Here is a 16428-nt window from a genome sequence, read left to right on the forward strand (position 1 = left end):
CTAGGAAAGAAAGACAGCTCTTAGCATCATCTCTGTATGCTACATAGTTTACTTATTTTACTTATGTTTTCTGCTTCTCCATGTAGCATGTAAGTTCCACCAGAGATGTGACTCTGCTGTTGCTCACTGATGCATGAGAGCCTGTTTGACAAATATTTACTGAATATATGGTGATGAGCACAGCTGGTGATGGTCATGTTCACTGGAACCTGAGTTGACATTCTTCCTATCATAATCTTCTTCTCACCAGTGTCAAGAGGAAAAGCTGAATCATAGACATACTTTGCTTCTCATAATTAATTTTCTGTAAGACCTGGAAGCACATCTTCTCGTCTGTAAACATGCACTATTTCCCTTGCATTCTTTAGTTGTTTGTGGCTTAAGAGTATATTCCTGGGTTCTGTCACAGTGAAGAAATGACTGGCTTGTCCAACAAAAGTACTTTGGTCCCACTGAGGTTCTTTAATAGTGATGTTGGTGTCAGTTCTCCTGACATCGTTCTAGATGAATTCCTGGGCCACTGCCCACGCTATTCGCAGGTCCCACTCCTCATTCAACATTTCTTAAGCTGAAGGAACTGAAGAACAAGTTCAAGCCTCAAGTTGCCGTACTACTGGACTCTATAGACAGTATATAGAATGATTCAAGAAGCATTAAAAGAAGATGGAAAGAGAACACAGAGTTACTATACCAGAAAGAATTGGCTGACACAGAAGAATTTCAGAAACAACATAAGATCAAGAAGCAATGGTGAAAAAAGAAGCAATAGTGATGAAGGAAGGAAGTTCAAGTTGCTCTGAAGGACTTGGCAAAAAACAAGGCACCAGGAATTGATGGCATACCAAATGACATATTTCAACAAACAGATGGTTTGTTGTGCCGAGAAATTTGGAGAACTACTACCTGGCCAATCCATATTTATTCCTATCCCCAAAAAAGGTTACCCAACAGAGTGTGGAAATTATCAAGCAATATCACTAACATCATACCCAAGCAATGTCAGATGGATCTTGGCTGAAAGCAAAGAGTATGAGAGAAATGTCCATCTGAGGTTTCACTAAGCAAAGGCATTTGACTGTGTAGATCACAACCAATTGTCACTAACTTTGAGAAGAACGGGAATCTTAGAACATTTGATTGTGCTCATGTAAAACTTATACCGGAACTAGGAAGACGTCATCAAACAAAGCAACAAACACTGCATCGTTCAAAATCAGGAAGGGAGTGTGTCAGTAATGCATCTTGTCTCCATACCTTTCCAATCTCTGTGCAGAATAGATCATTAAGGAGGCTGGACTTCATGAGGAGTATGGCTTTAGAATTGGAGGAAGACTAACCAACAACCTGTATTATGCAGACAGCACAACCTTGCTTGCCAAAAACTGAGAAGGACCTGAAGAAGGCTGCAGAGGGTGAAATCAAATTTCTCCCTGGCACGGATTTTGAAGGTCAATCCCACATACTTTGGGCACAAAGCCAGGAAGGACTGGCTCTTGGAAAAGGACATCATGTTTGGAATGGTGGACGGTCAGCGCAGGAGAGGACGTCCCCAGATGATGGATTGACATGGTCTCTGGGCTAATGGGGTTAGATGTGTTGGAGTCAATGTATTGAAATCAGTGAGACTGGCAGGCTTCAGAGCTATTGTAGAATAGAGTAGCTGTGAGTTGAGGGCACTGGATGGCACATAACAACAGGGACAAAGTCGTATGGGCATCTTGGGTAGATTAGAGGGTCATGACCTTCGGTTTAGCGCCACAACTACCTATGGACTATGGCATCATCTTCATTTTATAGAAAATGTAGGCCTGTATCTACAAGTGTAATGCTGTTAATTTCCAAAATGTACTTGATCCTGTCCTTACTTGGTTTAATCAGGCGCCTAGCAGACTAAGTGGCAATTAATAACATTAATAAGTCACCAATAACCATACTCAAACTCTGCCTAACGGCGAAGAACCTCACCTCCCGAAGAGCTTCTCGTTTCCATGGAGATTGTTGTGAGGTGGGACTTCCTGCCTTACGTAAACACACTTCCGCTTCGAGCCGGAAACGCTTCTATGTTCGTTCCGACTCTCCCTCGTGGACTTCTGGAGAGTTGTGAGTAGCGGAAGTAGAGCTGTTAAGAGTCAAAGCGCGAGTCGACTGGACACAGGCAGCTGGACTGGGGCGGCGATGCTGACTCCTGCGTTCGACCTCAGTCAGGACCCATGCTTTCTGACCGTCGCCATTCGTGTGCCTTATGCCCGAGTCTCCGAGTTTGATGTCTACTTCGAGGGGGTAGACTTCAGGTTCTACGCCAAACCGTACTTTCTCAGGTGAATCCAGTGTTCTTAGCAGTAGGAAAAGCGAATTGTGGAAATCCGGTCCTTCACTATTTTTGAGGGAGGGTGGTAGGAAGAGGGAGCGGTGGAACGCAGCTCTGGTTGCCGCACACTTTTAAATTGACTACCGTGCTTAGAAACACATTTTCCCGCCCGCTCCCCCCCCCCCCATGTATTACCGTCATTTGTGGCAGCGTGTTATTCCAAAAAACTCATTTCTAACGTAAATTTTCCTTCTGTAATCATAAGCATACTGTTATTAATCACTCCATGTCTCTTTAAGTTTTTACTTCACAGGATCAAGAAGATGGCCTTATTCCGCCGTGAGGTGGAAGCGATTTCTTTAAGGCATGCATTGTTCTAGAGGCTGCAGAAACCTTTGCCCTCCTATGTCCCTTCAATATTTAGATTTCAGAACAGCTTTATGCCTTAGTCACTTATTTATTTTTTTTATTCTTTTTAATTATTCTTATCTTTTTTTATTTTTTATTAATTTTAATAGACATTAAAGAGGTTTTGGATTTCCATTCATTCATTAGTCACCATCCTTAATATACTCAACCTCTGCTACTGATCCGTTTTGCGAGGGGGTGTGTGCCTCATTCCTTTTCGCTAGACCGCCACCTTTCTGAGCAACATGTCATTTTCCAAAGACTAGACAAAGTTTAGTTTTCCTTGCCTTAAAGAAAGGAGCACCCTGGTTGCTTTCTCCAAGGCATATTCTTTTTTGTTATAATTATTAATTTTAATTAAAGTTTACAGAGACTTTAGATTTCCATTCATTAATTGTTGTACTTTTCTCCCTGCCTACCCCTCCCCTCTAGTTCGCTCTTCTCTTTGGGAAAGTAAAAGAAAAATTCTTTCGTTGTTATACAATCCCTCCACTATGCAGCCGTCGTTTTGGATTCATGTCATGATAATAACACCTAATTATGGATCGCTTTTAAACATTTCTCTTCCTCATCTGTTTCAATGCAGTATACATAATTTATTCCGTCTTTCTGAGTCTTCTGTTAGGTTAGGTTGGGTTAGTGGAGTTAAAGAAGAAATCAGAGAGAACAAGAGAAAGCTTACTGCAGCTTTATTAAAGGGGGGAAAGGGGAGCTCCCGGGTGAGTTCCTCATCCTGGAGAGGCAGAATGTGAAGTCACACGGTGAACTTACTGGGGAGGATTTTTATAAGCAGAGTCTTTAGGGAGGGACATTCCATTCTGATTTATGAGCCACCTGCTAGCTTAGCCAGACAGGCAAGGCCATTTTCTCTTCTTATCAGCAACAGGAAAGGCCATCAGCATTTGAGTTCTGAATTCTTCATTCTTTGTTCTTCTCTTTGGCCCTCTTTGCCTAGACTAACATCTTAGACTCTTTTTAGTGATAAAACAGGTCAATGTATCTTTCTTTTGGCTGCTTCCTGCTGATCTGGGCGTTCAGAGCCTAGAGTGAGTCAGTCTGGGATTAGTGGGCAGGGGAGAATTAAGGTGGCCATCTTCTTGATCCTGTGAAGTAAAAAAGAGATGGAGTGATTAATAACAGTATGCTTATGATTAGAGAAGGAAAATCTAAGTTAGAAATGAGGTTTTTGGGCTGATGGAATGGCTTGAGGTGTTTTGATGGAGTGTGGTCTAGAGAAATTGATTGGTACTGCTGCTAGCAAAGGTTGTTGTAAAGAGGTACACAGGAAACAATGGGAAAGATTGGTTGCCATTTGACTTTGGTTAAGGAATAGTGACGTGCAGGTATCCTGGATAATTTGGAACCAAGCTGGAGCCTGCATAGTTTGTGGCTCTCCAGAAGCTTGTTGTATCATTGTCTGCTTAGCTTGGAGACTGTCACTGGAGACTTCTACTTGGGTATTGGCATTTAGAACATAGGAAATTTACTTAGTGAGGGGAATGTTTTTGACTTGAGAAAGGTGGTGTTAATGGGGGTCACCCATGACTTTAATAGCTGTGGAAATGGTCAGGGTGACTGCACAGGCCCTGCTTCAGTGTGGTAGGAGAGGCTAGGGTGCCTGCGGTTTGATGGGAATGGTGTTTTTGAAATGACTAGTGGCTTGGTCCAGACCTTTAGACGAGAGTTTGGGTATACAGCGGTGTGAGTGTTTTTCAGAGTAATTGTTTAAGGGGGGAGAGACAAGGCACGATGCCAAAAGAAGGGGCTTGGTGAGCAAGTTACAGTTTCGTAGAAGTAGTTGGCTGAACATCGATTGGAAGGAGTTTAGAAAGGAAGGTGAACAGAGTGTTGTTTAGATACAGGCTAAGGTACTAGGAAGTAAGTTAACCTAAGACTTGTGACTTGACAGTCAGTTTAGTAAGATAGGACTTAATGAGTCTGTATATGTGCTTTGTTTTGCCTGAAGACTGGGAGTGATATGGTATGTACAGCTTATAGCAGATAGATACTTGCTGGATGTCTTTGGAGATAAAGCTAGGACCATTTTGTATTGAAGTAGGAGGGCCAAACCTGGGGATGGTATGCTGCAGTGAGACTTAGTTAGGCTCAGAGTTTAATTTTGTTAGACTTAGAGTCAGGTTTCTTTCTTTCTCTTGATTTCTTTCTCTCTCTTTTTTTTGTGCCTCTCTTCCTTTCTCTCTCTTCTGACTTTCTCTTTCCTTTTCAAATCAGTCTCATGTTGTTTGGAAGGTTTTGTAATGGGAAGAGGCATACAACCCCTGTGAAGGGTGTTCCCAAGGACAGTTTAAAGAGGAACAGTTGGAAGGCAGATAAAGCTCATGGAGGAGTGTAAAGATTTTAGGTGATCTAGCACGTCCAACTGAGTGTGGAAACTACAGAACAGTGTCATTGATTTCACATGCAAGCAAGATTCTACTGAAGATTATCCAAAAACGATTAGAACAGCACATCAGCAGAGAATTGCTGGAAGTCCAGGCTGCGTTTAGAAGGGGTCGTGGTACTAGGGATATTGTTGCTGATGTTAGATGGATCTTGGCTGAAAGCAGAGAATACCAGAAGAATGTCTATCTGTGTTTCATTGATTATGCAAAGGCATTTGACTGTGTGGATCATAACAAACTGTGGCTGACTCTGAGAAGAATGGGAATCCCAGAACATTTAATTGTGCTAATGCAGTCAGAACAGAGCAGGGTAACACTGCATGGTTCAAAATAGGGAAAGGTGTACGCCAGGGATGCATCCTGTCTCCATACTTTTTCAACATGTATGCGGAGCAGATTATCCGAGAGGCTGGGCTCTATGAGAATTGTGGCATCAGGATTGGTGGAAGATCTATTAACAATCTGCGTTATGCAGATGACACAACCCTGCTTGCTGAAACTGAGGAGGACCTCATGCACTTGCTGCGAAGGGTCAAGGACTGCAGCCTTCAGTATGGACTGAGGCTCAATGTCAAGAAGACAAAGATTCTCACCACTGGACCAATTGGCAGCGTCAGGATGGATGGCGAAGAGATTGAGATTGTTCACAGCTTCAGTTTGCTCGGCTCCACAGTCAACACTCTTGGCACCATCAGTCAGGAAATCAAAAAGCGTATCGTGATGGGAAAGTCTGGTGTTAGGGACCTCTCTAAAATACTCAAGAGCAACGGTGTCTCTTTTGAGACTAAGGTGTGCCTGATACAGGCCATGGTCTTTGCAATCGCTTGTTATGCATCAGAGAGTTGGACAATGACTAGAGAGGACAGACAGAGAGTTGATGCCTTTGAGCTGGGGTGCTGGAGAAGAGTACTGAATGTACCATGACTGCCAGGAAAACAGATTCATCTTGGAGAGGATTAAACCAAGCTACTCCTTGGAGGCAAGGATTCTGGGGCTTCGTCTGACATACTTTGGACATGTTGCCAGGAGGGACGGGTCCCTGGAGAGGGACATCATGCTTGGGAGGGTGGAGGGACAGCGCAGGAGGGGAAGACCCTCTATGAGATGGATTGATTCGGTGACTGGGGTAATCGGGATGGGTGTGTCAGAGGCAGTGCGGTTGGCGCAGGACAGAGCAGGTTAGGCCAGAGAGTGAAAAACAGGTTACATAGACTTCCAATTTTGCAGTTTTCAGAGAATTTTAACATGGATTCAGGGCGGACTCTGAGGTAGAGAGAGACATGAAAGTGGACAGTAAAGAAAGAGTTTGAGTATAAACCCTTGACTATTTGCCATTTCAGTTCTTATGTTATGATGGATTGAACAAGCCAAAATAGGTTACACAATTTGAGGTTGCTTTAAATCAGGCGTGATGTTGAGGATGCACAATTTTTAGAGGAGAGCTGTCCCTAGGACAGGTCCCCAGATTAGGCATAATGCCAGAGGTTTGTGAGGAGTGCTGTCCCTGGGACAGATCCTCAGATTAGACATAATGCAAGATGTTTGCGAGTTTGGAGGAGGAGAACTGTCCCTGGGACAGGCCCTGCCTTTTTAATCAGGTAAAAGAGCTGAGGCAATCCCTGGGCACCTCAGGGATAGACTGGACCTTCACCTCAGAGGGGTGGTGTTTGCAGTTGAGAATTGAAGCCAGTGTTGGATGTATTCAGATTTAAATGGCAAATTGCCCTTCAATTTTTGGGACTAGAGTAATAGAACAGAGAGGAAAAAGGACAAAGCAGAGGAGGAGAAGTTTGGCCTAGTTCAGAGGGTATAAGCCAGACCAATAAAGAACTTGGGCAAGCTTTTGCTTTGCTTATGTAGCAATGAGGCCTTGAAAGCAGCTCCCTCTGAGAGAGCAGCTAAGTTATGGACATAATTTTTTACTGGGGGAGAAGAAAATATTAGGATTTTTTGTGGAAAAGTAGGTAGAGCTTCTGTATCTGCTAAAGAGAACATAAGGAAGGAAATGATCTGAAAGTAGATCTCAAAATCTGTGGCTTGAGAAGTCTTGTAGGGGCCTTCTTAAGGTAAGTTTCAGTGCTTTTTAGTGAGAAGAGCAGTTTAGGTATGTAATGGGTGTGAAGGTGGGTTCAAGAGGTTGAGCTAAAACACCAACAGCAATAATTAATTTTCATCAGTGAACAAGTTAAGTGTTTAGAGGAATTTGGTAAAGTGAGGGATGGGAACTGTGGAATGAAGTATTGGAGTTTGAGAAAGGTTTTGCAAGTAAAGAAAAATTGGGGATCCAGTGCCTGAGGAAACTAATAAAGCTGAGAAAGGAGAAGATTTTATCAGCAGTTTGAGGAGGCTTTGGGCTTTCAGTGGCTATGTGCAGACTGACTGTTAAGACTTCTAGTAGTGGGAGTTACCTGAAAGCTGGTATGTGTGACTGTGAGGAGATAGTTGGGGCTTGGAAGGTGATACTCTGCATCCTTTGGAGGCCAAGAAGTTTGAACAGTATGGGTGTAGGACTACACACCAAAAGATAGATTATTTATTTATTTAGGATAAGAAGTTTATAGGAAAGTAGGCAAATGATGGTTTTTAAACTTCTGCAGTGTTGTGTGGAGAACAGGGAATGAGGTTTAGCAGGAAAAGAAGAGGAGTTCTTTAGAGTAACAAAAACAGGTTGGTACTGAGAGGTTACAGATGAGGTGGAAAGGTACTGTATGACAGGATTGATAATGCCAGGTGAGTGATAAGAGACTTGGAGGGAAGACTATTAATCCCTATTACTGAGACCTGGGTAGGGAAAACAGAACCCGAGAGAGAAGGGAGTACTGAACAGGTAGCTCTCGTGCTGATCAGAAAGGAAACTGGTTTGCTTGGTACCTGAAGGTTACCTTGGGAGCTTAGGAGTGGTGAGTGTTGTTGAACCTGGGCATCTTCAATCCTCTGCAGTTAGGCCTAGAAGGTCGATAGGGACTGGATCTGGTGGAGGGACTGACCTTCTATGACTAGGTGCAATCAACCTTCCAATGACCCATTGTCCTACAGATTGGGCAAGGCTGTGTTGGAGGTTGAGGGTTTCGGCAATGGCTAGCCCAATGACCCTTTTTGCCACATCTGAAGCATTCATGCTCCAGGAGGTAATTGGCTCTTTGAACGAGTATTAGTTTTCTGACCCTTACCAATGCTGGCCATAACCAGGAGATTTGCTTTCTGTCCGGCCCGAGTTTTTCTGCCAGTTTCTCTAGGGCATTGGAATTTTAAAGATCTGCCAGGTGTCAGGGTGTTTGGAGGCGAGTGAGGTGTTTGGAGGTAGTTTCTAGCTTTTTTCGGTATGCTGTGAGGTAGCAGTGAGAACTTGCTATTCACTTTGGCATTTTTCTCTGCTTTGTAAACCTTCCTGAGCAGGACAGGGGAGGGTCTGTGTCTGAGTGGGAGAATTTGCCTGAGTGTTTTTGCTGCTGATGTGATCAGAGGAGGAAGGTGATGATTTAAGAGAAGGAAGATGAAGGAAGAGAGTGGATGTAGGAAACTTTCTGAACAGGGTGTGGAGAGAGAAGAGGAAGGCACCAGACAGGCTACATCTGAGGGAGAATTGGAAAGGGCTTTCTGTGGTGAGGTGACGTTTGCATATGACTGAGTTAGGAAAACAGAGGCTGTAAGGGGTCTGTTGTAGGATTAAAGGTGAGTGAGTTTACAGCAGAAAGATGCAGTTTTTGAACATAGAGAGGGATTTTAACATTTGTAACTTTTGAAGAGGATATAGGAGGAATAGGAATGCCTGAGTCTGGATTGGTTGGGATGGAAGAGGGCTGGGCAACTGGAGAACAAAGAGGTTAACTTGGCGGGTATAACCCTGGTAACAGATGATGTAAGAGGTGGGGCAGGAATGGCTGAGTTTGGACTGGTCAGGATAAAAAGGGAGGGCAAAGTTTCAGACAAAGATTCCGCTTTGGCATGAATTTGGGTGGGTTTTGGAGGATGTGGAGGCTGGGACAGAGAGGAAAGTAAGGGAGCAAAACAAAAGAAAGTTTCCTTAAGTCCACTTGCAGAAAGTGTTTAGATGCTGAAAGGTTTATTCTCAGGCCACTGAGAGTTATTACTTAGCTGGTATTGTGGCCGCTCAGTTACAGAAAGAGGATTAGTTTCTTGAGGCAGAAGTCCTCAGCTAGACCCAAGTTTGAAACATTTGAAAGCAGGCAGCTCAAGGGCTGTTCCTTAGGATTTTGGACATTTGATTTCCTGTGTTTCTCGGATCTGCAGGGGAGACAGTCGGGATTACAGGGCGACTCCTGCAAAGCGGGAGTCTCCAGAACAGAGAGGTTAAAGATGACCGAGCGTCCTCGAGAAATCAACAGCCCAGCAGAAACTTTACAGTAAAAATTTCTCAGATGACACCCCTGACACAGATCTGTGATTGACAGGAGAGAGCACCAGAGTGCGGAACGGGGCCCCAGTGTGCCAAACAGGGTCCAGTGGGACCAGATCCAGTCTTCCAGGGGGGTTCACAATGTCCGGACTCAAAGGCATGGTTGCCTTTGAAGCAGGAGACTAGTCTGACGAGCTCTGAGGTGTTTCAAACAGTTGGGACAGCGTCAGGAATCTCCCAGAAAAGGAGAAGGGGAGGGGGAAGGGGAATACAGAGATCAGAAAGACAAAAGGGGCAGAGATCTGGCCAGGAGCTGCCCACACAGAGCACAGGAGAGAGGGAGAGCAACAGAACTTTACCGTTCAGCATCTTGACACTGCACAGACTGGTTCGGGAGAGAGTAAGGGGTGCAGCACATTAACTCATCTCCCGGGTTTCACAGCACCATATGTTAGGTTAGGTTAGTGGACTTAAAGAAGAAATCAGAGAGAACGAGAGAAAGCTTAATGCAGCTTTATTAAAAGGAGGAAAGGGGAGCTCCCAGGTGAGTTCCTCATCCTGGAGAGGCAGAATGTGAAGTCACACTGAACTTACTGGGGAGGATTTTTATAAGCAGAGTCTTTAGGGAGGGACATTCCATTCTGATTTACGAGGCACCTGCTACCTTAGCCAGACAGGCAAGGCCGTTTTCTCTTCTTATCAGCAACAGGCAAGGCCGTCAGCATTTGAGTTCTGAATTCTTCATTCTTCTCTTTGGCCCTCTTTGCCCAGACTAACATCTTCCCCCGACCCCGATGTGAGTCTCATTTTACAACAGTGGCACTATGCAATTTGTCCTTCTGTGACTGAGATATTTCACTTAGCAAAAATGTCTTTCAGGGTTACCCATTTTGAATATTATTTCATGAGTTCCTTGTTTTTCAAAGCATCATAGTATTTCATTGTATCAATATACCTTAACTTTTTAATCCATTTGTTTCTTGATGGCCACTTAGGTTGTTTCCAACTCTTTGCTATTGTGAACAAAGCCATGATAAACATGGGTGTGCATATATCTGCTTGGGTGACGGTTATGGTTTGTTTGGGGTATATTCCCAGAAGTGAAATTGCTGGGTCAAATGGTATTTCTATTTGCAACTTTTTGAGAAAGCGCCATACTGCTTTCCATTTTATACTTCCACCAACAGTGAATAAGGGTTCCAGTTTCTCTATAACTTCACCAGCATATGATGTTTTCTGTTCTGTTAAATTTTGCTGTTCTTATTGGGGTGAGATGATATCGCATAGTTGTTTTATTGGCATCTCTCATAGAGCTAGGGATTTTTAACGTTTCTTCATGTATTTGTTGGCTATCTGAATGTCTTTTTTGGTGAAGTTCATGTCCTGTGCCCATTTTTCAATTGGGTTATTTACCTTTATCTTGTGGTGCTCGAGTATTTTATAATTTCTAGATATAAGTCCCTTATCTGACATTGCTGTTGTTGTTATGTGCCGTCGAGTTGCGTGTGACTCTAGTGATCCTTTGTACAGCATCCCTAAACTCTGCTCTGTCCTGTGTCAGTCGCACTGTCTCTGATACACCCATCCCGATTACCCCAGTCACTTACCAAATTTCTTTTTATTCAGTCCGTGTGATACTCATTTCTCTTCTGCAACATCACAATTCCAAGGCATTGATTCTTCTCTGTCTTCCTTATTAATTGTCCAACTTTAACATGTGCAGCAAGTCATTGCAAAGAAATGGCTTTTGGTTCAGGAGCACCATAGTCTTTAAACCAACATTCTTGCTCATTAGCACTTTTGGAGAGGTCCTTAACAACAGATGTCTCCAGAGCAACATGTCTTTTTGATTTCTTGACTGCTGGTACCAAGGTTGTTGATTGTGGATCTAAATGAGATGAAATTGTACAACTTCATATCTATCATGACGTTGCCTATTGGTCCAGTGGTAAGGATTTTTGTTTTCTTAATGTTGAAATGTAATCAATATTGAAGGCTGTAGTCTTTGATCTGCAATGTTCAACAAGGAAGGTCGTGTCATGTGTATAGACACAGGTTGTTGATGAGGTTATCTCCAATTCGGATGCCACATTCTTTGTCATAAAAATCCAGCTTCTCGAATGATTTGCTTTTCATACAGATTGAATGTTGTTGTTGTTGTTATGTACTGTCGAGTCGCTTGCAACTCATAGCGACCCTATGTACAACAGCCCTAAATTCTGCTCTGTTCTGTGCCTGTCACACTGTCCTGTACACCCATCCCGATTACCCCAGTCACTGAATCAGTCTGCCTCATAGAGGGCCTTCACCTCCTGCACTGTCCTTCCACCCTCCCAAGCATGATGTCCTTCTCCAGAGACCAGTCCCTCCTTCCAGCATGTCCAGAGTGTGTCAGACGAAGCCTCAGAATCCTTGCCTCCAAGGAGCAGTCCGGTTTAACCCTCTCCAGGGTGAATGTTTGTTTTCTTAGCAGTCTATGGTACACTCACTCAGTACTCTTCTCCAGCACCATAGCTCAAAGGCATCAATTCTCCTTCTAGCCTCCCTAGTCATTGTCCAACTTTTTGATGCATAACAACTGATTGCCAAGACCGTGGCCTGTTTCCAATGCACCTTAGTCTCCAGAGAGACACCACTGCTCTTCAGTACTTTGGAGAGGTTCCTAACAGCAGGCTTTCCCATGGCAATTGTTGTTGTTTAATGCCATCGAGTTGTAAACGACTCATCGCGACCCTAGGAACGAACAGCCTGAGCACTGTTCGTACATAGAGTTTCCAGAGGCAAGCCATTTTGGAAGTGGATGCCGCTCCTGCTTCCAGGCTTGGTTTAGTCGGGAAGCTCCAGCCAACACTGTCCACCATGGGTGCCCATTACCACAATTGGCACATCACTGTCACAGTCTTCAGCATCACAGCAACCACGAATTACCTCTATACAGCAACACACAGACCAGTGCTATACCACCTAGAAGAATGTTTGACAGGAAGAAAATTTGAACCTGGCCAAGGGCCACAGATGGGCTTAAGGCCATCTCCTGGTTCAAACCCTAGGCCCAGGCTGGCTAGCCTCACTCCAGGGACAGAGCAAACCTGCACGTCAAACACATCCCCAGGAAAAGCAGTCGACTCCAAAAGCTTGCCAAGATTCCTGCACTCCCACCACCACGCTCCTGCCTTCTGGCAAGGAGAGCTTCCCACGAACCTGGGAGGAGCCAGCCAAAACCAGGAACAACATGGCCACTTCTTCCCAGCTGCCTTGGGCTTAAGGCCGCCTCCTGGTTCAAACCCTAGGCCCAGGTTGGCTAGCCTCACTCCAGGGAAAGAGCAAACCTGCACGTCAAACACATTCCCGGAAAAGCAGTCGACTCCAAAAGCTTGCCACAATTCCACCATGCAGATATAATAACCACAAATCCCAGAAGCTCCTGATCAAGCCTGCCTTCAAATCTTGGGGCCCTAGAGCCAAAGGCCCTAGGGCCAGAAAGACAACATTATATACCAAATCTATAGGATTTATCAGCCCTTCCTGGGAAACTCTTGTAACATAAATGGAGAAGATCCCCTAATGACAGGGAAGGGCAAATGGCACCTTGATAAAGAAGATCAATCAGAACTGGTTTTAACAAAGACTGTAACAATAGAAACAATAGAAATAGGCAGTAAAAACAGATTCTCAAAGAAGGTGGCAAAACAACAAACTGAAGGACAAGATAAAGTAGACAAAGGATATGGCCAAAAGTCACCATACATCCATTAGAAGGAATGCACTAATCAGCTGCTTAAACCCCACTCCCCAATCGAAGGTTATATGAACCTTTTTTTTTTTTTTACAAAATAAGCTTGCTCTTTATATAAACCCTTTTGTAAGATAAAAATGGTGTCAGTCTGTTCCTACCTGTTCTTAGTTTGTTATGAACGTCTAATAAACCTCAGTTTCTTTCTCTTGCTCACCTGGTATTGTTAAGTCCGTAAATTCCCAACCGAAAAAAATCACTAACTCATGTATGCAATCAGCAAGAGTGCTTTACTTTGCAGAGCAAAGTCCACTATGCAGGAGGTCTACCATCTAATAGAGAAGAAAATGGTGACCTCTGGGAGAGCGCATGTAAACTCCTTATATGTGTTTTGCACAATGGAGCTTTGCTCAGAGTGAGGTAATTGGAACATGATTGGTAGGCAAGGGGATCAGTTACATGGGCTTGTTTGTGATTGGTTTGTTTAGGTGACCACTCACCTACCCTCATCTTTTCCTGCCTCATGTACACATTATTCTTTGTGTCACGTATACATTCTTCCTGTCTCACATTTGTCACCTACCCACATTCTTGCACCTTTTACCTTGAAGCTTTATGGTAGGTTAATTTTAAACTCTGCAAGGACAGATAGGTAAGACCTTCCTGCTTTCCTGTGGTTATTTTTCTAAATTGAGTGTTTCTTGAGCTAGGAATTTTTGTGGCCTGCTTCTGCTTCTGAAAGTAATGAATTTTTAAAAAGGTCAGGCATTAGATGGAGGCCAGGCACAAAATGGAGTCTATACAGTCCTCTCAAAACAGAACTTTCTAGTTCTTACTAGAAGAGGCCCCTGGACCTCTTTTGGAAATATTCCCGTTGACACTAAGGCAGAAGAAGTCAATCCTGGAGCAGAAGTTCAAAACTTCTGAAGTCAAGAGTTGCCTGTTTACTGGTACTTATATGTGATTTTTTTTTAAATGTAGAAATTCTTTCATTTTACTAACAAAAGTGCATTGTTAAGTGAGTTTGTGTCTCACCCTAGTATAAAAGCCTAATGATCACTCCTAGAGGAGGCAGTTTTTCATGGGAACTCGTTGTTCTCCAAGATCTATAATAAAGTTCATATGGATATTGCAATGCATCTTTCTTATTGGCAATTGAGTATGAAAAGAACCTCTTGCATTCAGTAACATCCCTCTCAAAGAACTGGTCTTCTTGCAACATACCCAAATTATGTCAGATGAAGCTTCAGAATTCTTGCCTCCAAGGAGCAGCCTGATTTCACTGTCTCTAAGAAGAACCTGCTTGTTCTTTCAGCAGTCCGTGATATACTCAATACGCTTCTCTAGCACCACAGCTGTAAGGCATCAATTCTTCTATCATTCCTATTCATTATCTGAGGCATAGCAAGTAATTGCAAAGACTATGGTCTGGATCGGGTGCATCTTAGTCTCCATAATGACAACACTGCTCTTTAGTACTCTGGAGAAGTCCCTGACAGCAGAGCCAAAGAGGAGGAAATAGAAGATTCACTCCAACATCTGCAGTCAGAAATCACATATGCAATCAAGATGTATTAACAATAATGGGTGACTGAAATGCAAAAGTTGGGAAAAGAGAAGAAAGGTCAATAGTTGGAAAACATGGGTTTGGTGACAGATATGAAGCCATATATAGAATGATAGAATTCTAAAGAATCAATGATTTTTCATTGAAAGTATGTTTCATAAGAAACAAACTCATTCTCTACACATTTAGTTAACCTTCTGTTATGCTTAGGAATCAGATCTATTGCATCTGTGAAATGAGAAGCTCAATATCAGCTGTGAAAACTGATTATGGAACAGAACACCAAGTACTCATATGCAAGTTCAAGCTGAAGCAAAGGACAATTATATACGTGTGAATGAAAATTTGACCTTGAGTCTATCCCACCTGAATTTTAAAACCATCTCAGGAACAGGTGTGAGGCCTTGAACACTAATGAACCAGATGAGCAGTGGGAGGATATCAAGAATATTATCCAGGAAGAATGCAAAAGGTCATTACAGAGACAGAGGAGGAAGAAAATACCAAGATGGATGTCAGATGAGACTCTAAATAGTGCACTAGTGTGTCAAGAAACCAAAGCAAAGGGAAGAAATCAAGAAATAAAGGAGGTGATCAGAAGATTTCAAGGGGCAGCTCAGGAAGACAAAGAATTATAATGAAATTGATAGGGTGGTATTAATATGGTCAGAATTCTCTATATATGTATCAGTTATAAAACTATGTTGTTGTTGTTGTTATGTTCCATAGTGACCCTATGTACAACAGCCCTAAACTGTGCTCTGTCCTGTGTCAGTTGCACTGTCTCCGATACACCCATCCCGATTACCCCAGTCACTAAGTCAATTTACCTCATAGAGGGTCTTCCCCTCCTGTGCCGTCCCTCCACCTTCCCAAGCATGATGACCCTCTCCAAGGACCAGTCCCTCCTTACAACATGTCCAAAGTATGTCAGACAAAGCCTCAGAATCCTTGCCTCAAGGAGCAACCCAGTTTAACCCTTTCCAGGCTGAATCTGTTTGCTGTTAGCAGGCCATGGTACCCTCAATACTCCAGCACCACAGCTCAAAGGCATCAATTCTCCTTCTATCCTCCTTTGTCATTGTCCAACTCTCTGATGCATAACAAGTCATTGCAAAGACCATGGCCTGTATCATACAATGCACCTTAGTCTCCAGAGAGACATCGTTGCTCTTTAGTACTTTGGAGAGGTCCGTAACAGCAGACTTTCCCATGGCAATACGTCTTTTAATTTCCTGGGTACTGGTGCCAAGTGTGTTGACTGTGAAACCAAGCAAACTAAAGCTGTGAGCAGTCTCAATCTCTTCACCATCCATCCTGATGCTGCCAATTGATCCAGTGGTGAGAATCTTTGTCTTCCTGATATTGAGCCTCAATCCGTATTGAAGGCTGCAGTCCTTCTCCCTCTGCAGCAAGTGCTTCATGTCCTTCTCAGTTTCAGCAAGCAGGGTTGTGTCACCTGCATAACACAGATTGTTGATCGATCGTCCACCAGTCCTCATGCCACATTTCTCCTCATAGAGCCCAGCCTCCCAGATAATCTGTTCTGCATACAGGTTGAAAAGGTAGGGAGACAGGACACATTCTTGGCATATACCCTTCTCAGTTTGTTTTTTTTTATTAATTTAGGTTGTTTATTTTTCATTTCAGTGA

General features: G+C 43.4%; 1 protein-coding gene across 1 annotated transcript in view; it reads left to right on the top strand.

Moving 5' to 3' along the window:
* Positions 1-2175: 2175 nt before the first annotated feature.
* The window catches only part of SHQ1 (SHQ1, H/ACA ribonucleoprotein assembly factor), a 279818-nt gene continuing 265565 nt past the window's right edge, over positions 2176-16428 (top strand). The window contains exon 1 of the mRNA XM_006903000.1: positions 2176-2318. Coding sequence (XP_006903062.1) covers positions 2176-2318 — 143 coding nt within the window. The remainder of the gene's footprint in view (positions 2319-16428) is intronic.

The sequence above is a fragment of the Elephantulus edwardii genome, unplaced genomic scaffold, assembly GCF_000299155.1.
Source record: "Elephantulus edwardii isolate Elephantulus edwardi_28Jun2011 unplaced genomic scaffold, EleEdw1.0 scaffold00492, whole genome shotgun sequence".
Lineage (NCBI taxonomy): Eukaryota > Metazoa > Chordata > Mammalia > Macroscelidea > Macroscelididae > Elephantulus > Elephantulus edwardii.